At 35.0% G+C, this 23,768-nt stretch overlaps 1 protein-coding gene across 2 annotated transcripts; it reads right to left on the minus strand.

Annotated features, from left to right (window-relative positions):
* Positions 1–829: 829 nt before the first annotated feature.
* LOC100018804 (ribulose-phosphate 3-epimerase-like) lies at positions 830–21,985 on the minus strand. Of its 2 annotated transcripts, none has more exons than XR_008912887.1 (2): positions 21,842–21,985; positions 830–2,129 (listed from the first exon to the last, which is right to left on the minus strand). XR_008912887.1 is itself a non-coding variant. In XM_016428632.2 (2 exons), the coding sequence occupies exon 1, from the start codon at positions 5,578–5,580 to the stop codon at positions 4,906–4,908; it is 675 nt and encodes a 224-aa protein (XP_016284118.2). In that variant the 5' UTR covers positions 5,581–5,673; the 3' UTR covers positions 830–2,129; positions 3,856–4,905. The 2 variants fall into 2 exon arrangements, 1 of the variants encoding a protein (XP_016284118.2); XM_016428632.2 differs by lacking the exon at positions 21,842–21,985 and adding an exon at positions 3,856–5,673.
* Positions 21,986–23,768: the final 1,783 nt, after the last annotated feature.

A 23,768-nucleotide genomic window follows, 5' to 3' on the forward strand; every position in this document is an offset into this window, starting at 1 on the left:
AGGATGCTAGATTTATCATGATAGGACCTGAGTTCAAATTCTATCCCTACTCTTCTTTTGTGATCTTGAGTGAGTCATTTAAATTCTCTAGGTCTCAGTTTCTTCATCTGAAAAAGTAGAGATTTGGACTACCTGATCTCTAAGATACCTTGTGATTCTAAACCTTTAAAGGTAGAATCCTGGGATTTAGAACTGAAAATGAAATTAGACTATCCTCTCTCATTTTATAAATGAGAAAAAGGAGACTAAGAAGACTTGAGACTTGCTCAAGGTCACCAAGGCGTGAAGCAGGAACTAATGTCCAGATTTTTTGATCCAAAAAAAAGTACTTTCCGCACAACATTAAGACAGGCCATGAAATTATAAGGACATTAATAATTAGAAGGAGCTAGGAGTTACAAGTCAGGGTCACTAGATAGAAAGCTGGGCCTGGAGTCAGGAAGATGAGAACTCAAATCTGGCCTTCTTATACAGCAGAAATTTAAGTACATGTAAATACTAGCTATGTGATTCTGACTTTATGGCATTAGTGTCCTCATTTGAAGGTACAGGACACCCTAAGGACCCCTAAAACATTCCTGAAGATTTTGTCTTTGCATAATGGATAGACAGCTGGACCTGGAATTGGGGAGATCAGAGTTCACATTTGGCCTCAAACATTTAACTAGCTCTGTGACCCAGGGCAAGGAGATAATAATACTTCTGAAGTCCTAGGCTTGTAGTGAGGATTAAATGGAATGTTTGCAAATGTATCTGCAAATATTAAAGCACTATGTAAATGCTATTTATTATTATTATTATTATCAAGCTCATGAACATTGTTCCTCTTCTTCCTCCCACTTACCAAAGAGAAAAATAGATTTTATTAAACATCTTTTCCAATTGACCCCTGCTCCCCTCTTCTAAAAATTCCGCTATTCCCTTCTTGATTCTTTATCAGCTTTTCTCTCTTTTGCTTTAGCCTCTGAAGAAGAGGTTTCAAGTAAAATGTTTCTATTTGTAGTCTTGAGTCCAACCTCTCATCAACTCCAGCAATTTGGCTTCTTGATAATTTCTTCTCTCACATGTTACCCTCTCCTACTAGTGTCCTTCTTTGTCACCTAAAAACATTCCCTGGTCTCTTCTATATTCAGAACCCTTCATTTGGCTCTTCCTTTTGCTCAGGCTATTTATTGCCCAATGTTTCTTTTTTTCTGTTTTCTTACTTTCCTTTTCTTACTTTCTATTCTAAATCTAATTTCTGAATCCATGCCCCACTGAAATTTCCTGTCCAAGGATAACAACCATATCTTCACTGCTAGATCCAATAGTCTTTTTTCAATTTTTATTTGACCTCTCTGCATTTTTTGACAGTGCAGACCATTCTTTTTCTCCTATATTTTTTCCCCTCTTTGGCTGGTATGACATTTGGTCTGACTTGGTTTTCCTCTTTTATGTCTCCTTTCTCCTTTTCGAACATCTTTTCTGGTGTATAAGATATCTCCTCAACCCACCCTACACAAATACTGCTTCTTTCGAGTTTCTCCCCTGACTTTGTCTTTAGTCCTTTTCTCTTTGCATAATTGATAGAAAGCTGGACCTGGAATAGGGAAGATCAGGGTTCAAATTTTGCTGAAGAAACTTTACTAGTTGTATGACTCTGGGTAAGTCACTTAACCTCTGTTTGCTTCAGTTTCTTCATCTGTGAAATGTCTTTGAAGGCAGGGAATGATACTTCCCTTGTATTTCTAGAACTTACTAAATAGACTGACACATTATAAGCACTTGTGTTACCTTAGATCAATCACATATCCTTTCTGGGTTTGTTTTATAATCTGTAAAACAAGGAAGTTGGCCTAAAGGACCTTTAAGGTCTAAGGACCTTTCCAGATTCTCTCATCCTAAAGGCCAATCCCAAATCACTAGCTTTTTGTTTTAGGTCTCTTTCTGGGCATCCCATCATCTCAAATTTAGCAGGTTCAAAATGGAAATCATCACCAAAGTCCACCTTTCATTCAAAGTTCTTTAATTCTATGCAGGAAACTGCTAAACTTTGGTCCACCAGGTTTGAAACTTCAAAAACATCATTGTATCCTCTCTCTTCCTCTTTTCCTGTGTCTCATCACTTGCCAAGCTCTCATCTTTTTTCTCTGAGATAAAATAGGTAAATTTTAGGTATTATTTACATGATCATTTATGCTCCTTCATTTCTTCATGACCTCATGTGAATTACTGTGATGAATTTCTGATTGGTCTGCTTTCTTCCAGTCTCTACCTTCTCTAATCCTGTCTCCACTCAGCAGTCAAATTGATATTCCTAAGACTTTTCCACTCAAATATCTTCAACAGTTCTCCATTTTCTCTAGGTTAAAGTAAGCCTGACTTTTAGAGGACTCAAAATCTGATTCCCATTTACATTTCCAGATTTGATTTGTATTATATCCCTTCACACATTTTATAGTTCAGACAAAACTAGCTTATTAGTTCTTCTTGGAACTTAACATGCCATTGTCCATCTTGTTCCATTTGTATAGACTGATTCAGAATCCTTAGAATTCTTTACTTTGTAAATAAAAGGCAAAATAAAATTAGGGAGGAAAGAGATCAGCAAACAAATGAATGATCTTTAAATACTAAATATAACAAAACGAACAAAATAAAACAAGGAATGTTAAAGGATATAAAATCTTTGAGCACAATCATTAGTTATTGAAGAAGTAAGGTAGAAATGGGAAAAGAAGAGTTAGTTATCTCAAAATATATTTCTTTTCTTTTTTTTTTGCTTGTAGTTTCACTGTACATTTATTTTTAAAGAAAAACAAAAACAAAAGCCTCACAAACACAAGTTTGTCCAGAAAATTAAAACTTGAATCTTGCTGTCATGTCTGATACCATGATCTTCTATGTAAGTTTTTTAATTAAAGTTATTTCTATATGTCTTTTGTAGTGTGAATGTGATTAAAATACTAAAACGATCCATACTATCACCCTTTCATAAGATATAAAGTGTCAAGGAAAAAACTTCAAAAAAAAGAATACAGCTTGGAGTACAATTAATTTTCAGTACTTTGCTTTGTGAAGTTTTATCCTTATTGTTACAAAATATTCCCTTTTCTGCCTCCCAAATCACACAGAGTAAGCAAAATAGTCCTATTTAAAAAACAAACAAATACAAAATCCCTCTTAATGCTAAGGACTCTAGGCTCCCCATTCTATTCATTCATTCATTCATTCATTCATTCATTCAAGAAACATCAAGTGTTTACAGTAAATATACCTTAATGAAAGACATAAAAATTCATATTAATCTGAGGATAATTAAAAGTTTTACTTCTTTTTCCTTGAAGTAGCCATTACAGTTATTACCTAAATATTTAATCAAGCACAGAAGTTATAAATAAACCTCTGATCAGTGGATTCTTCTGCATTATTACCACTGGAGGTGAAAGAATAAAACCATGTCAATCAGACACACTTCTAATAAGGACCTAGGTTCATTCATTTAGGGCTCTGAAAGACCCTGGAAGAGGACTTTGAGATCCTGACATCAAACCAGTAATGCAAGTTGAACCCATGTCTGAACTCCAAATCTCTATCCAGATAACCTCCATGTGTTGCCTTAACTTACTGCTCTGTGCTTTGGTTTCCTCAGTTGTAAAATGAGGACAATAACTGTTCTGCTTCCTTTTAGAGTGTCAGAAGAATGAAATGAGATCCAGGATACAAGAAGCACCCGAGTGCTCTGTAAGATGTAAGGATACACTAGGTCCAGAACTAAATGAAAACACTCTTGATCTAACTTGGTATTAGCATAATCAAATTATGAATTATTTAAAAAGTGGTCAATTAAAAGTTACTTGGAATAGTCCACGCTACCTTTTTCCCTTGTGACCTGAGGACACTCCTAGACAATGATGTCCTACACTGTTGTATTTTTGGACCCCGCCACCTGAAGGATCTGAGGCCATACTTCTGATCTGGAGAAAGAGACAAGTCGGCTTTCTGTCCAACAAGCATTGAACATATTTTGCTATAGGCAAGAAGGAGCCTGAAATAAATGGTTTTTTAAGTATATAAAAAATAAACTCTTGTAAACAACATAATCCTCAGTTGTCTTATAGTTTAGTTCCAAAGTAGGTTACTGCCCAAAATGAAGGGAAAAAAAGAGGGGGGGGGGCTGGAAATGGTTTGTGTCATTTGGTCAACTGGGAAAACAAGGTACAGTGGTCAATCACATGAAAATGTGGTCAAGATAAGTATAAAGGGATGATGGGAGGGGAAAGAGATAAAGAAACTTAGAAAGGAATCATCTCATTCCACTCAAAAGCATTTGGCTTAGATTCCCCCCCCCCAACCAAACCCAGCCACACAAAGAAATTGCATATATGGAAATCAATTGATGCCCCAAACAAAGACAACTGTTTCCTAAAGAAAGCTAATGAGTAAAGCAATCCTTTTATAATGATGCAGAAACATTTGAGAATACTTTCAAGAGGAGCAGTATTACCCATTTTAGTCCTTTTATAGTTAGCAGCTGCTGTTTTTTTCTTCTGCCTCTGAGACAAAATTTGTTTTTTCAACCTTAAGACAAGGCAACATAATATATTCTTTTTTTTTTTTAAATCAAGTCTTCTAGTAAAAACTCTGTACTTTAGGCCACATAAAAATTTAATTCCCAACTCTTTAAAAACCTAGTAATGATCACATATGCACCTATTTCCATTCTTGACCTCAGCATATCGGTATGTATGCTGAAGTCAACAAGATGAAGGCTTAACTGCTTGGGACAGACAGTGGCCCCCCCTCTGCAGCATCATGATTCTTGAGCTCCTTGGGTTATTGTGCACCAGGTGAAAATGAGGCTGAATAATCTGGTCTATTGAGGACGTGGGCTGGGCACAGGAGGATATTTGCCTGGAAATCTCATCAATCCAGAGAGCATTTCTGAGCAGCTTCTGAACAAACATTTCTCAGGAGATTGATGACAGATCTGGGGTCTTTGCTCCTCATGATAGCACTACCAGACACAATCATATTAGCTCCTGCCTCTGCACATTTATGAATCGTGTCAGGACCTACTCCACCATCTACTTCAATATCCAGAGAGGGGAATTGGGTCCTCAGCCAATGAACCTTTAGCATCATGTCTTCCATGAACTTCTGCCCTCCAAAGCCAGGTTCCACCGTCATGACTAAGGCCATATCTATCTGATTGGCCCATGGTGCCAAATACTCAACTGTAGTGCCTGGTTTAATAGCAAGACCAACCTTCATCCCATTCTCTCGAATCAATGCTCCAGGGTTCTCAGTAGCTTCCAGATGAAAGGTATATTGATTTGCTTCTGCTATAGCCATTGGCTTTACCCACTGTTCTGGTCTAGAAACCATCATGTGCATGTCAAAGAATGGGTCTTGGCCTAGTTGCTTTTGAAGGTTTTCTACTACAGGGTGACCAAAAGTGATATTGGGAACAAAATGCCCGTCCATTACATCCAGGTGCAGATAGTTGGTCCCGGAATCCAGCATCCGGGTGCACTCGGCCCCCAGGCAGGCCAGGTCGCTACTGAGGATGGAGAGGCCAATTTTGCAGCCTGACGCCATGGTGGGTGCTGATCCCCTGGACTATGCTTCTAACAGAGAGCGCAAGCACTCTCATCTTCCCCTTCCTCTCAAAATATATTTCTATCTTTGAGAAGGGGTCAAAACTAATAAACTATCCATTCTGAGGTCATTAACCAATCTAAACACTGGGGCTAGGGATATAATGGCATGAGTATGAAACTATTTTTTTAAGTGATTGGAATTCCAAGTTTAGGGTGTTTTGTATATGTCTGTGGATTGTAAGCAGAAAAAGATTTATTTCTTTGGGTAGGTGAGTAGCTAATGAGATTAGAATTGCTCTAAATAAAGACAAATTAGACAAATTTTACATTTTACTGACAGATTTTAGGGGAAAGTATCACATGATACTGGGAATGGCAGGGGAGTATTTCGTAAAGGCAAGTTTAATTCACTAAACATTTATAGCAACAAAAAGGGGAAAAGCGTATTGATTTGAGTTCACAGTTTAAAAAAATAAATAATTTTGTATGCAAAATAAATCCAAGATAATTCTAAAATCAGAAAAGACTAAACAGAACTGAAAGTTCTCCTCCCAAAAAACAACTCCAAACATCTAATGGAATTAATATGCAAAATGAAGACCTAGGCTTTTAAAAGAAAAGTAAAGCAGGCAAAAGCCATTAATTAATTTAGCCAGAAAAAGAAGAAAAATAACAATAAAATATAAGAATTAGAACATCAAAAAGTAAACAATTAAAAAATTATTACCTATTATATATTTTAAGAAATCAAGAAAATTGAATCTATAAGAGAAATAGAGGAGTACTTGTAGAAGCACAAAATACTTGAATTGAGAAATAGGGAAATAGATTACATAAATAACCAAATATCAGAGAAAGAAATTGAATTGATATTAAGAAATTATCACTTTAGAAAGAAAATCTGGAAACAGATAGATTTACAAGAAATTCTATAGACCTTTCAAAGAACAAATGATCTTATTATTGCATATACTATTTTTGAAAATAGAGAAAGATGACACTCCATACCATTCTTTTAGTCCTATAATTATGGTGCTATCATTAAACCAGAGATAGTGAAACAGTGAAATAAAATTATGGATCTATAAAAATAAATGAATACCAATGTGAAAATATAAGTAACTAATTCATAAAGTAGAATAATTTTGTTGTTGTTCAATAATTTCAGTCATATCTGACTCTTCTTCACCCATTTGTAGTTTTCTTGGCAAAGATACTGGAGTAGTTTGCCATTTCCTTCTCCAACTAATGCTATAGATGAGAAAACTGAAGCAAATAGCTTATACTTGTCTTAGGCTCTATTTGAATTTAGGTATTACTGACAGCAGGACTGGTGATCGATTGTTCTACCTGGTGACCCAGAATGGAGCAATTCATAAAATTCATTCATTATGAACAAGTAGGATTTATAACAGTAATTCAAGGATCATTCAATATCAAGAAGACAATATGATAAATAATGTTATAAATAAAAATAATTATCTGATTATATGAACTAAAGTTTTTGATAAAATATGATGCTCATTTAGAAATTTAAATTATAAGAATAGAAGATTTACCTTCCTTAATGGATTAGATATATTTATTTCCACTGAAGGGCCAGCTTTATACATAAATGAGAAATTGTAGGCAAGATTGGCTATTCTCTTCATTATTATTTGACACAATTCAAGAAATGCTAATTATGACAATAAAAGCAGAAAGATGAAATTCAAGGAATAATCAATGGTAAATTAGAGAGTAAGTTTATTTATTTCTGATTTATATAATAGTTTCTTTGGAAAACTCAAGAAACTCAACAAAAACTTTGAGATAATTATCAAAGTTGAAATACTAGTATATAAAATAGTTCTCCCAAAATAAGCATTTCTCTAAACCATGAATTAAAATCAGAAAAAAGATCAGAAAATAAATTCTATTTAAAATAATTATTAAAAAGATCAATTGTCCCAAAATTAGACTGCTCAGACACATATAGGACTTATAAAAATTCAACTAGAATATAATTTTTATAGAAAAAAAGGAAGAACTAAGTAATCGGACAAAAGAGGATATGTACATAGGTTTAGCTAATTTAGTAAAGATAACAATACTTTCCAAATTTGATTATAGATTCTATGTTTTACCATTGAAAATAGCAACAGCATATTTTATGGAATTGGACAAAAAATACAAATGAATATGGAAGAACAAAAGGTTAATAATATGAAAGGAATTTACAAAATAAAAAGAGAGAAAAGTACACTTAAAGTTCTAGATCTCAAATTATAAAAAAATATTAAATAATAAAACCATCTTATGTTGTACAAATAAAGAATAATAGATCAGTGGAAAAGATTAGATAATAGTGAGAAATATGACACATGATAATCTAGTGTCATATAGCTAGGAATAGAGACCACTAAAGATAACAATTATTAATCAATCAATATTACTGGAAAAGCCAGATAGAATTTTGGTGAGAAATCAAGCAACAAATCAATTAATCAATATTTATTAAGCACTTACTATATGCTAAGGAGCTTGTTCTAAGTCCATAGATTTAAAAAAGAGGCAAAGACAATCCCTTTCCTCAAGAAGCTTACAATTTAATGAGAGAGACAGCATGAACAAATACGTAGAAAGTAACCTATATACAAGATAAATAAATAATAATTAATGGGATAAAGACATTGGAATTTAGAGGGGTTAGGCAAGGATTCCTGTTGAATGTGGGATTTAGGGACAGCTAGGTGGTTCATTGGGTTGAGAGCCAGGCCTAGATACAAGAGGTCCTAGGTTCAAATATGGTCTCAGATACTTCCTAGTTGTGTGACCCTGGGCAAGTCACTTAACCCCCATTTTCTAGTTCTTATGGCTCTTTTGCCTTACAATCAATACATGATATTGATTGTGAGATGGAAAATAGGGTTTAATAAAAAAAAAAAGAATATGGGATTTAGTTGAAACTTAAAGGAAGTCAGGGAAGTCAGAAGTGAAAGTTGAGAATGGAGAATACACCAGACATAGAAAATAGCCTGAGAGAGTTCCTGGAGTTGAGATATAGAGTATATTTTTGGTGGAACACTCAGGAAGAGTATTTATCTGGCAGTAAGGTGTAAGAAGATTGGAAAGGTGGCAGTGGGTTAGGTTATGGAAGACTTTGATTCCCAAACAGAGCATTTTTTACTTGCTCCCAGAGGCAGTAGGAAGCTAATGGAATTTATTGAGTAAGGAGTTGACATTATTGGACTGTGCTTTAGGAAAATCACTTAAGTGACTATATAGAAAGACTTGAGTAAGTATCATATTGACATCTTACACCATACACTACATTGAGATCCACATGAGGTAATGATATTAGTAGCAATAACTATATTGACACATAAAATTCAGAACAAAGAAATATTGTCTTTCATATTGGGGTGAGAACATATATTTTGATAAGGTTTGAAAACTTATGGGAAATTAGAGTATTGATAGCTATATCTCATTATACAAAGACAGAGAGATTTAAAAAATACAACACAAAACAATACATTCAAGACAAAAATAAATAAATATACTGGGGGAAATTCTTTTCTCATCTAACAATGCTAATAAAATTCCGACATCCAAAATTTACAAGAAACTGAGATAAACATTGTATAGGAGCCATAGAGAGATAAATGACTAAATATACAAACAGATAGCTCCCTAATGGGAAAATAAAAAATATGAACAAATGTTTGAAGATATTCAAAATCTGTAATGCTTAGAGGAATACAAATTAAACAACTCTACAATTCTACTAGATGCCAATCAAATTGACAAAACTAATAAAAGGTGACAAAACTCAGAGTTACTGTGACCATAGTACAACATAAATCCTATTAAACTGCTGCTGGAATTGTGAATTAGTTCAACTTTTTCAAAAGCAATAGAGATTTATACAAAAAAGGTGCAAAAGTGTGCTTGCCTTTTTGACCTGGTGATACTTCTCCTGGAACTAAACCTCAGGGAAGTTATTGAAAAGCAAAAAAACCAAACCAAACAAACAAAAACCTTCCTAACTTTTCTTTACAAAATTTTTTCTAGAAGCATTATATATACTATATGAAAAAAATCCCTAGAAACAAGTCAAGTATTTATTGACTGGGGAATAGCTAATCAAATTGTGGTTTATGACTATAGTGGAATGTTGTTACACCATAAGGAACAAGCAATTTGAAGAATCCAAGGAAATATATGAATGCTTATATGAAATGATACAGAAAGAGGAAAACAGAACTCTACTAAGAAATGTACACAGTAACTATAACTATGAAATAAAAGAACAATAAAAGAAGCAAAAAAAATCATGTCATATCTGTAAGGTAAAAAAAGGAATCATTAAAAGAATAATGAGGTTAAAGGAAGTCTGGGTATTGGCAGGCAGGCATTATGCTGCCTCCTAATTTTTGTATGATCTCCTTAATACCTCATCCCATCCCCAGCCACAAAAACTTGGCACTAAGATTGAACAGGTCATTTTATTAAAGTTACAAAAATAATCATTAGCATCACATTTGAGTCCTAGCTCTTCCCTTACACTTGATCTTTACAAGGGAGAATTATGACAGAGCTGAAAGATGCAGAAGGAAGAATCCTACATATGAAGACTTGGATTCCATTCCCAGGAAGCTAAAGCTGTGTATCTTTAGTAGCTCTCCAAGTATCTGCCTGTACCCAGGAGAGGAAGAAAAGAGTGGCTCCAGAGAAGGCCAGTGGCAAAGTGGTGAAGAATTCTTTAGCCAATCCAGGAGCTTCAGGAACATGAGCAGCAGCAAACAGAACATCAAAAGACATCCTAGACAAAGAGGCAAATTCTACAACCAAACTTCCTGTCATCTGAGGAATTGTTTTTAGACAATGTCTGCTTTGCTTCAATTAAAGAAATATTTCATAAATTACTATTAAGTGCAAACCCTGTGATGTATGTAGGGACCATAAAGATACAATAAAAATGCAATAATCCTTGCCTTGTAGGAACAAGCTCTCTTTTTGGATAGAAAAGGAGATCTTGGTTAATTCTTGGAACTAATTGGGAAATCCAGAGAAGGGAGTTCCTAGCAACTGCTCCACTGCTGCAGGAGAAGTCCATGGGTGTCTACCCATCCACAAAAAGGATTGACCCAAGCTGACTATTTTACAAGTAGAAATGTTCTAGTAATTGTTTGAATAGGGCAGAGTTATGTTAAAATGTGAAAGTTACTAATTAGGTCCTACAAAAGTCCTTCAAATGATGCTATGTCCTGATGAAGTTTAAATATTAGCTCCTGAGTTGATTGTAACAGTAGTTAAGAATTATTGAATGCTTTTTAAGCCATTCTATTAATGTCTCATTTTATATTTAGCATTTACTTTATGTTAGGAATAAACTATCTGTCACATATCTAATTCATGTTATATTGGGTATCAGTTGTAACTCTCTTCTTTGGGGAGATCCAAGAGGTGAACCATAATCTAAACTATAACTAAAATCACCCAAGTAACAAGGTAGAAATTTAACAAGATGAAGAATGTGAGAAGAGGGAATTTAGTTCTCCTCTTCTTAAATGTCAGGTTATTCAGAACTCAACTTCATTGAAATTGTAGGCTGATTACCTTACCAAGGGTGACACAGTACCTCAACTTCCCTATAGGCCTACTAGCAATTTCTCAAAAGATTAGATTGATAAATCACTGAGAGCAACAATCAAAAGATTGGCATGTGAAAGCCTGCTTATCTCTTACTATCCCAATAAAACAATCTTGCCTTGGGGTTTTCTGTTATCAGAGACCTTTTTTACCCCCAATAGGGATCTTTCTGGGGAGAGCAGACCAACATAATTACACCTCATCATTATTTCCTCCAGAGAATTTCCTGCTTTGGTCAAGTCCCTAGGTCACCTAGGTGTTTGGCATTATGCAGAAAATGCTGTGAAGTTAAATGGAACTTAGAAGCAAATGTAAGAGAGAACTTGTTCAGGATCCTAATTCCTTGAGTTCTTCAAAGAAGGAAATATCCTTATTATATATATATGTATATATATATTTAATATTATTATTACTACATGTTACTAATATATATGTATATATACACACACTAAAGATTGGTCAGTATTATTCATCTTAATATCTATATCCTGATTTTTCATGCCTCTTACCCTCTTATAATGTCATTGTTGTTGTGTGAAATGATGCCCTTTGGGTCTCCCCAAGATCAAACTAAACTGGCTGTAGGTGTTCATACAACATCAGTAAGTTCAAAACTGAAAGGACTTGAATCCTTGATCTGAATTGTTGCCTACTGTATTTTGAAAATTTTTTAATATTTGTTTTTTTCTTTAAGTAAAGTTCATAATTATTTTTTAAAAATTTTATTGAAACTATTTTAATTTTTGTAACACTATAACTTCTCAAGGATCATTCCTCCATATTACCCCTTAAGAGCCTTATACGAAACTAATAAGTACAGCTAAGCAAAATAAATGCACTCATTGATCATGTCTCAAAATGTATATTGCCTTTCTCAATTATTTCTCTGCTGAGCATGTTTCACCATCATTCCTTGGAAGTCACAATATGATTCTACATTATACAGATTTTGATTAATTGGTTTACTTTCAGAATCTCCCCCTTGCTTTGGTCCAAATATTACAAATTAGACTGGGCTAAAAATGTTATTTTGAATGACTTACTGTTAAGTAAGTCAATGTTTCTTTCTAGTTTTAGATTCTCCAATTCCATGAATGGGATTGATAGTACTTAAAATTTATTTTAAGGTTTTACCTTCCATCTTAGAGTCACTACTGTGTATTGGTTCTAAGGCAGAAGAATGGTTGTGGAGAGCCATCATACCCATGTTGTCTGACATGGTCATGTGTGGATGCCAGAGTTGCAAGGTGACTGTCTGTAAATATGGAGGCACCCCTCAGCCCCACTCTGTGTGGCTTCTTTCACTAATATCCCTTGCTACTGAATTATTGTTCTCTCCCTAGTTCCAGGAAAATAATATAATAGCAAATATTTAAAGGGTAAACACACATATGTCCCACTTTTATCCCTCTAGAATAATATCCCAAAGATCATATTCACAGAATTAAAACCTGAATATCATTACGCACTACTCCCTCCTTTATCTCTCATCAGAGTTACATTTAGACTTCCCACACACATTGCAGGCCAAGCACAACAGGTACATAAATCACTCCTCTGCTATGACACACTTCATTGGATCTGTTTGTGTATGATAAACAGGCAACATCACTTAAGTGCCTGAGTGAAAGATAAAGAAGAATGCAACTTAGAAATCAGAAAGATAACTGATTCTGGATTGAATTTGTCCTATTACCCTGTACCTAGCTGCAAAATATCCTAAGTAATTCTGATTGACTATGAAAGCTGATTCTCTTAGCTGGTTCTCCCCACAGGTCAGAAGGAATTGATCCTGCCTGTATCATTCATCTCTATCACTATTCTTTTGTTGTAGCAACATGGTATGCAAGAAGATCATAGAATATTAATTAAACAATCTGTTAGAAATTAATGTGTGACACTTCCAATTACCTGCAAGAAATCATGTATATTGAAAAATGACTGTGTGCCAGAAAAGCATGTACTCACTGAACTGTATAATAAACCTGAACCCTGTGCCTGGTGGAATAGCTTTTTGATGGCTGAATATCAGGTTCTGAGCACTCATTCAGCTGCCTCTGGACTCCTCATTATTCACCTAAGCCATCCCACCTAGACAGACAGAAAATGGCCCTTGGCTTTGAGAGACTTCTGGCCATCTTTCAAAAAAACAATAAGGATTGGGCAATGAGAGTTAAGTGACTTGCCCAGGGTCACACAGCTAGGAAGTGTCTGAGGCCAGATTAAAACCCAGGATCTCTTGTATCAAGACTGGCTCTCAATCCACTCAGTCACCCAGCTATCCCCAGCACTTTTTAATTCATTCTAATCTAATAAACATTTATTGAGGACTTATGTTCAAGTGCTAAATTTATGAAAGGAAAGAAAAAAAATTAAGCATGGTGAGGTGGGAAAAGCTCTGAATTTGAAATCAGATGACCTAGTTTTAAATTTAAGCTTTGCTAATTGCTACCTGTGTGACCTAGAGCACAGGGCTTCATCTTTTAGACATGTGACTTCCCCATTGATAGTATTATACCAAATAAATACCTATGTGTAGTCAAAGTTGGAATCTTCCTTCCTTTTCCCCTCTATTACTAATGATTTAATAGAAGAGTGATGGTCTTTATACATATAGGCCAAGAGCAAAAAAAAAATAACCCCAAATAAAACAACCCCAACTAGATGACAACCCCCAAATGAAACAAAACAAAATATGGAGTAAGAGGTAGGATTGGTAACTGGTGACTAATGAAGGAGGGAAAAGGTGAAAATATGAGAACCTTGAGGGGGTTTGAAATATTCTAGGAAAGAAAATCAGAAGTGAAGAGAGTATTTACTTCTCAAACACCCAAGACAACAGAATTACAATAAAAGTAAATATAGGAGGAACTAAGGGCAGATGCAACAACAACATCACAGCAGAGAAATCATTAAGAGATTTCTTCCTAAATTAAGACAGTGGTGAAATCAAATAGTACAATAAAGGGGATCATGCTCTGAAACATGGACTAAACATTACAACACCCTTCCAATAGATGAATAAATGTACCCCCCCCCCCAGACTAATATACAGAATGAGAAGGTGCGTTCAAGGGATAGAAAGAGAAGATAGAGAGAAATATATTGTATATCTTGATCAAGAAGGCTAACAGTGAAGGGAAAAGAAGTAATATAAATATACAAGAAGAGAGCCTGAAGATAGGATTAACTCTCCCCTTATCTATTTTTTGCTAATCAAATCAAGAATCTAAAGTACCCCTACTTACTGTCAAGTATGAGAGTTCACAAGTCACTTACTAGAGTAAGCTCACACCTCAAAAGGCCACTGCTCCTCCCTCACCTTGGGCAGTGTTAGGCAAATTGAAAGGCTGCAATTGGTTTCTGGGAAGAGGAGAGACAGGAAGTGACATGGGAAAAGGAGTATAAAAAGAAACCAACAGGGAAATGAGGTTAATAGGGCTCATCTATTTATGGTGAATTTTTGATATCCCTTTGTGACCATAGTTTTCTTTTCATGGTATTCCCTAATGTAAATGCTTTCTAGAATTTGGTGAGGAACCAATCACAGACTTGTTGAACTATCAACTGAATCCTCTAAAAACTCTTTCCTTTTCCCCCTTTGAAGATCAATACAATTTTCATTTATTTTATACTGTGGAGCCTCCTTCTCCTCTCAGAGCTCTTTTAAACATCTTTGACAGTGGCTCAGAAATCATGTTTTCCTTTTCATTTATTACTCTAGGATTCAGTTCATCTGGGCCATAGTGACTGAACATATCAAGGTGGCATAAAAGCCAAACTTGCTTAATTTTTATTAAATTTTCATCCTCAAACTAAGAAATCACAGTGCATATGCTTGCCTCAGCAACTGTCTGTTCTTACTTGCTTCAGCAACCATAAGTCATACCAGCTTGGACATTCAGAAAAGCTTGCACCCCTACAGCCATCTTGCTAACTAGTTTCCTCATCCTCATTATGCATAACAATATCCTGAATATTAAAACATTTAAATTGTCTAGTAAAATCTTTGGGGAAAAATGACTACCAAATAGAATTGTTTTTATTCTTCTATAATAGCAGTTAGGTAAAAGTTTATCATCACTGCTTATTTTAGGTATTAGCCATTGTTCTTTCTTCTCAGGAATGGTCTAGTCAAATGTCCATTCTGCTGGACAAGAAAAAACAGAAAATAAAGGTTGAATGACTCTGCTTTCTCTTGAATGTCTTAGTTTTTCTTTGATCTTACATTTCTGTAGTTTTCTTAAACCTAAACAATCTTTTTTTAAAATTCTTGTTGACAGATACAGTTCATTCTGACCCCTAGCACCCTATATAATATTCTCTTTATAAAACAAACAAACAAAACTGAATTGGTTCCAAGGCAGAAGAGTGGTAAGGGTTAGGCAATTGGGTTTAAATGATGGTTTCTGAAGCCATATTTTAACCCAGGACATCCCACCTCTAGGCCTGGCTTTTCTTCACTAAGCCACCTCTCTATATTTTTCTTAAAGAACCATACAATGTTGCATTCATCCTTCATTATCTGCCTTTGCTTCCATACTCTGTATTTCTTTTAAAAGTCTAATTTTGTTCATCATTTCCCTGGATGGTTTCATTAGACTCCTTTGATCACGTCTCCTCTCATCAGAATTGTTTCTTTTGGGGTCTTTATAATTTTATTTTTGAAAGCTTCCTATACTTCTCCTGATGACTTTACCTGTAGAATTTTAGACTAGGGGAATCTTACCTATTCTTTCCCTGAACTCTAAAATCTGATCTCCCCAAATCTAGTATGCATGTAAGAGCATTCCCTACTTTTGTCTCTATCATATATTTTAAAATGGATTTTTTCATTCCCATCATTTCCTCTGGATCAATATTTTTTCTTTTTTAATTGAGAATTTGATTATAAATAAAAATCTCCCTTGTTAATAATACCTCCTCTTCTTGAAGGATATAATTATAAGTATGGCAAATCACTAAGTTATTAGCTGCTCTGCTTTTGGTGTAAAGAGAGCACTCTAAAAGATGTCCAGATAATTGAAGTCCTCCATTACTACCATATCTTGTCTTTCTTTGAGAGTTATGACCCATTTCCTGAACTCTTCATCTATTTATTTTTTTTTTTTGTTGCATGGCTTGTATATACTTAGATGACCCAATTATGTTTTCTCATGTCTGTTCCTTTTGTTCTCTCCCATTTTTTAATGTTCTTAGATTTCTTCACTTTATTATAGAGATAGATTTTTTCATTGATATAAGGAACTACAAAATAAGGAGACAAGCTACAAATGTAGATTGGTATATTGTCTACAATTTAGTATCTTTTTCAAAATATATCACTTCCTCCCTCCCTCCCTCCCTCCCTCCCTCTCTCTCTCTCTCTCTCTCTCTCTCTCTCTCTCTCTCTCTCTCTCTCTCTCACTCTCTCTCTCTCTCTCTCTTTCTTTCTTTCTTTCTTTTCCTTCCTTCCATACTTCCTTCCTTCCTTCCATACTTCCTTCCTTCCTTCCTTTCTTCTTCCCTTCCTTCTCTGTCTCTGTCTCTGTCTCTCTTTTTCTGTGTATCTGTTCTGTGAAACCTCTATACCTCTATGAAGGATGTATGGAAGATCACGGACAAGAACTGAAGATAGAATGATGTAGAGGAGTATTAAGATCTGCACTAGCAGAGAAAACAACTATACTGTTAACTTCAATCATTTCATAGAAGCAATGGGTTATAATATTAAACTCATGGTCTAGTTTTTGTCTGGCATACCATTTTTTTGCTCTACCTAGAACATCTAAAGGCACTTCCAGGATGTTGAATATGCATTGGGAAAAAGTATAATGGCATTTTTTCCCTCAGGAAGCATCTGTTAAATTATGAAATACATAAAGGCACCACAGGAATTAATAATTATCTTAACTGTCCCTTTAAAAACAAACAAATAATAAAATTACAAAACTGGTTATTGCCTCCCTCAAATGGATTGAGTACTAGAGTTTGTCAGTAAATCCTGAGTTCAAATCCATCCACATCCACTAGTTGTGAAACTCTTAGTACTAAGTCACTTAACCTATATCTATCTCAGTTTCCCATCTGTAAAATGAAGATAATGAGAATGCCTGTCTTCCAGAGTTGTGGAGATTAAATGAGTTTATAATATTTTAGAGTATTTCACAAATATTAAAGTGCTATATAAATGCTAGTTGTAATTATCATTATCATATTGCTATCAGGGTACCATCTGACCAACACTGTCAGGGTCAGAATTTGACATTTGTGAAACAATAGGCAAATCTAGACCATTTGATTAACTGAACGATAACCAATTTAAGGCTAATTTAAAGAAAGCAAAGAAATATTTCCCTAACTAGAGTAATTCTCACTTAAAAATATGGTATTCACTGAATTGTAGCATCTGCAACCAGCTCTGTCTAAGTGTAGAAAAACTGACACTGCGCAATGTGCTGACATTTGCCTCATATGTGGGAGAATTTCTCACTAGGTCATTAATTTCTTGAGAAAAGATTGAATTCTACCTATATTCTTCTTTTAAAAATTGATTGGTGAGGATGGTTGTCAATAGATACCAATGTGTTGTGTGATGATGTAATTTGTAAATATCCCATCTACTGAATAAGTGAGTATAGCATAGTTTTAACAAATTCTATGTGGAATATTTTATAACTTGATAGCTTTTAGGGCTAAACCTTGTGAAGGTAGCCATCAGGACCCCTGGTGAACTAGGGCTTTGCTCACCCAGCATGCGAAGACTGCTTCGGCTGAACAGACGGAAGAAAGCAATAAGAAGGTTCAACGGCTGAGATGGTCACACAGCAAGGCACTGTGGAGTGCTTAGGGCGACAAGGCCATCCAATGCAGCTGAGGAAGTCTCCAGGTGTAATGACTTTTCCTGCCACTGGACCCAGGCTTCCAACACCAAGAGAGTGGGACTGTCTCTGTGCATCGACTTTTCCACTTAAATCTTCATGCACAAGTGTCTTTGTGCACAAAAACACACAAAAGACAATAGTCATCCTCTGTTACTGAGAGACTATTACTACTATATATATGTGTGTGTGTGTAAATATATATGGCACTCATACACATATCTAGATACATCAAACTATCCTCTATTTTTCTCTCTATTACTTTAAAAAGACCTATTTATGTCTCCCTTTCAATTTAGCTTCTGTTTGACAAGTAAAAATGCTTATTTGTTTGTGAAAAATGGACATTGTGTTTTATGAATTTGCATGAACATTAAGAGGAAAGAATACAGTGGCCATTTAAAAGCTTTTATTCAGTGGTACTTAAATGCAAAATCTATGCATTCCTTATCACATTTTTAAAGAAGGGTTACTAAATTCTATTATAAGATAGAGAGGAGATAATATAGTATCATTGAAAGAACGAGATTGAGAATCAGAAGTCCTGAATTCTAGTTCTTCATTTTTTTACTAACTTGATTTGTAACAAACCCAATTAAATGAATATTTGAAATATCTTCTTAATAACAGTAAAAGGATAAGCCACTTCTTTGATATTTTCATATTACAAAGTATTTTTCTCAAAAGCACCCTACAAAGTCAGTAATACAATTATTATTATCCCATTTTATAGATGAAGAAACTGAGGCCCAAGGAGGCTAGCTGACTTTCCAAAGGTTATTCATTGTATACAAGACACTTTGGGAACTTCTGAGGAATAAAACAGATCAATAAAACATAAACCTTCCCCTCAAGGAGCTCATAAAAATTTAACTCTCATGGGAAGAAGGAAACAAAAATTTATCAAACAGCTATTAGGTAACAAATAAAATCTTTATTTCATTCATCCAACAACCCTATTTTTATCCCCATTTAATAGTTAAGGAAACTGAAATAGACAAAAGTTAAGTGACTTGCTCAGTCACACAATGGGTGACTAAAGTTGGATTTGAACTGAGGGTTTTCTGACTTCAGGCTTAGCACTCTATGCACTGCAATATCTAGCAGTCTTGACTAAGGATTATAAAACATACATGTCTATATAGTAGAACGTAGAGTATGACAGCCATGTGCCTAGCTTGACTCAGGTATTCTTGATTCCAACTACAGTAATCAACCAACTGCATCACCTTAACATATTGCTTTAAATATGATCCTGTATATTTTCAAATGGTCCTCTGAGCACTAGTCTAGTTAAGCCTGGCAAGGCATAGCAAATTATGGCTATAACATAATGAAATGTTTCGCCACAATAAACATCCTCAACAATCACAGTTCTCTGAATATTGAAGAAATGCACTAATAACTTCACAGGGTCATTGTGAGATTTAGGTGAGATTCAAATATAGGTAAAGAGTGTTATTACCATAAAGTGCTGCATAAATACAAGCTATTCTTATTAGTTTTGCTTTTACAAATAGGAAAATTTGCCAGCTTTTAGTTTCAATATTCCATGATATGGTCAGGGCCAGATACTTCGGTGAAGAGCCAATTAAAAGTAAAAATAATGTAGAAACAAGTAGCCTATTTAAAATGAAAATATGATTCTGCTTTAAGTTTAGGCAAGATGTTTCCTTTCATTTCCTTGTTTAAAATAAGTGTTTTCAGCCATTAAATGGTGCAAATCTGACCCTTCAAGCATGTGGAAAGATGTGAAAAATTTTTAAAAAACAACTCATTGGGCAAGTGGTAAAGTCTCCATTTAATGGTATCTGGGAAGATCATAACATAAGCTAGGGAAGATCTTAGCTTCATTAAAGACTAGGCTTGTGCTGGTAAATGTTTAACAACTAGCTCTCTAAAAAAATGTATGAAGGACACACATTTAAATTTAATACAAATAAACTTACAGATCTTAAACTCCATTCCCACAGCCTATAGTGTCTTTTTTCCACTGCTCATGGGATTTTTCATTTTTGTAAAGCTTCATTTTACCCTTTCTTCTATAATATTATATAGAGTAGGCAACTAGGTTATGTAGGAGACAGTGCCCAATCTGAAGTCAGGAAGACCTGAGTTCCAGACCTACCTCAGACACTTACTATCTCTGTGAACCTTGGCATTTAATCTTTCCCCCCCTCAGTTTCTTCATCTGTAAAATGATATGGAAAAGGAAATAGAAAACTTCTTCAATATTTTTGCTAAGAAAACCCCAAATGGGGTCATGAAGAATTAAACACTACTGAAATGACTGGAATGACAACAAAACTATCAGTTGTTTCAGTCATCTTTTCTAAAATTAAATGTTTGCCAAAAGGTTCATGAGACATACAAATGTCCATTCATTGGGTCACTGTCACTTTAATTTAAAGAAACACCATCTGAGATGTTCTTTGGTTGTTAAGCAAAACATTTCTCTGCTAGAACCAGGCTTGTGAATCTTAATCAAAATACTTTTATTCATCTAACCTCCCCTTATGATTCTGAAATATTTTCAAGCTTGTTTCTTTTAGAAACTATTCCTAAAAATCATTAGGAAAATGAAAGCAATTTGGCAGAAACTAGACATAGAATAATATTTTATGCTATTTACCAAGATAAGATCAAAATGGATACATGGCCTCAGCATGAAGGGAGATATTATAAACAAATGAAAAGAAAAGAGAATATCACCTATCAGATTTATGGATAGGGGAAGAATTTATGAAATAGAAAGCATTGTGAAATATAAAAAGGATAATTTTGAATACATTAAATTGAAAACTTTTGTACAAATAAAACTAACATACCCAAGATTAGAAGAAAACCAATAAGTTGGGAAAATTATCTACATAGTTTCTTGGATAGAGGTTTCATATTTAAACTATATAGAGAACTTTGTCAAATATATAAGAATATGAGTCATTCCCCAATTACTAAATGGTCAAAAGATACGAAAAATTTTTAGACGAAGAAATCAAAGTTACATATAACTATATAAAGTGTTGTAGTATAGGGCCAGTAAGGGGGGTTACACTCACTTACACTGGTGAATTGGGGAGAAGGAGAGAAAGGGTTGAGAGAATGGGAGGGGAGAAGAGGTTGATCTTCCTCTGTCTTCCCCTTAGTGAAGTCAACCTGAGTTTGTCTCCCTGAGAGACAGAATATGTCTCTTCAGAGAATGGGATTGGGAGGTGGAGGTTAAGGTCTGGAGGAGAGGGCTTTAGGGAAATGACCCACTGCCTCTCTTTTTGATCTTAGCTATTGTTGAGAGTCAGGATAGATTTTCCTGCTTCTGGATCCTCCGAGTACCCCAACTACCACTTTTCCCTTTAAAATCTTGTTTCACTCCTCAGCTCTGGTCTTGAGCTAGTCCTCCTCTTTGGGGAGAGGTGTGGTTCTCCCCAAATTTTCAGTCCCCTTCTTTGGGGTCAGAAAGTATGCAGACGATCTAAATAGTAACACTTTAATAGAGAACCACATAGGGAAGGGGGAAATGAATATTGGGTAAGGAAAGTGGGTAGCAGGAGTCCCTGTTGCCTGGAAGACTGACCCCCCAAATCTTCGGGGTCCAGGTCTTCAGCCTCAACCCCTCTTCTGGTCAGTTGCTGGTTTGTCCCTACTTCTGAGCTAATCTGGGTAAATGATGGAGTTCAGGACAAATTGGGGATAGAGAGGTTAGAGCATATCCTTGTAGAGCATTTCCTCAATAGATGGCTTCTTTCAAAGCCTAGACTATACTACCTGAGCTGAGCAAGACCTCAGGGGTTCACTAGGAAACAGTTGTTCAGGGGGACCTCCAGCCTCAGAGATCCTCATATTAGGCTCTCAGCTGAAGGAGTGGGAGTTGAAGGAAAATGAAAGCAATTTGGCAGTTTTGAGTTCTACTCAGCCTTTGTTCTTACCCTGGAATCCTGGGTCTCTTCCTTTATGCCCCTCCCCCCACGTGGGCTGCTTATTGCTTCACTAGATCAAATTTCCTTCTTATGCATCTTCCTCCCTTTTGCAAATTCTTCTCTTACAGTGTTCTAAGTCATTATTGATTAGAGAAATGCAAATCAAAACAAGTCCCAGATATCTCACACCTCTCAGATAGGCTAAAATCATGAAAGGGCAAAATAGCAAATGTTGGAATGAATGTGAAAAATAGGGAAACTAATACATTGTTGATTGAACTGTGAACTGATCTAATCATTTTAGAGGGCAACCTGGAATTATACTCAAAAAGTTATAAAGCTATGCATAACTATTGACCCAATAATACCACTATTAGATTTATTTCCTAAGGTGATAAAGGAAAAAGGAAAAGAACCTATATGTTATAAAATATTTATAGCAGTTCTTTTTTGTGGTGGCAAAAAAACCTCCAAAAATTGAGGGAATGTATATCAATTGGGGAATGGCTGAACAAATTCTGCTCTATGATTGTAGTGGAATAGTATTTTGCCATAAGAAATTACAAGATGATTACAAAAAAAAATGGAGAGACTTATGATGTAGCATAAAGTGAAATAAGCAGAACCAAGAGAATATTATACATAGTAAGAACAATAATATATGATGATGAACTGTGAGAGACAAGTATTATCAACAATGCAAGAATCCAGGACAACCCTATGGGACTCATGAAGAAAAGGATATCCACTTCTATAGAAGGAATAGAGTCCAAATGCAGATTGAAACTTATCATTCTTCACTTTATTTCCTCCATCAATTTTTCCCCTACTGTAATATGTGTCTTATTTCACAACATGAAGAACATAGAAATATGTATTATGTAATAATACATGTATGACCTTTATCATACTACTTGCCTTCCTGGGGAGGGGTAAGGAATTGGGAGGAGGGAAAAAAGAATGAGACAGATTCTTGGACATAGCTAATGAGAGAATTAATTTCTTTTGGATAAGCATATTTATTATAACATATTAAATACTTATAACAAAATAAATACATGCTTTAAAAAAGAAATTATTGGGATTCACTGAGATTACATGGATGAGTCTCACTATTGGAGAGAAGCCGAGATCTTCCTCAGGCTTTCCCAGGACACTTTAACCCTCTCTCTATGAGTCCTACTAAAGTTGTCCTCGCTGTTACTCAGTGTCTCTGATCTGTGCCCCAACTTACCAGTCATTCACAACCCTTAGGCATATTGATTGCCATGTGGCTCTAATTCAGTTGGAGGTAGATTTTGTATTTGAAGTACTATCTACTCAGCACCCTGGAAATCACATCTCAATTTTCAACCAATCAAAAAACATCTGATAAGCACCTAAGTATGTGCCAGGCACTAAATTAAGTGTTAAGAATAAAAATATAAAATAAAACAATCTCTGCCCTCAAGGAGCTGATATTCTATGGAGTACATGTCCTTATATCCAGTCAGTAAGTCAATAATCATTTATTATGGACATACTGTTTGCCAGGCACAGTGATGGAGATCTAAAAAAAAGCAAAAAACTTTCATTGCTGTCAAGGAGCTCTCAGTTTAATGAAAACATTTTTTAAAAATTATTTACAAACAAGAAAGATGCAGGAAAGATTGGAAATAATCAATAGAGGGAAGGCATTGACATTAAGGGATGATTCAGAAAGGCTTCTCATAGTAAGTAGGATTTTATCTGCGACTTGAAGAAAGCCAGGGAAGCCAGTTGAAGGATATGAAAAG

The sequence above is a fragment of the Monodelphis domestica genome, chromosome 1 (assembly GCF_027887165.1).
Source record: "Monodelphis domestica isolate mMonDom1 chromosome 1, mMonDom1.pri, whole genome shotgun sequence".
Lineage (NCBI taxonomy): Eukaryota > Metazoa > Chordata > Mammalia > Didelphimorphia > Didelphidae > Monodelphis > Monodelphis domestica.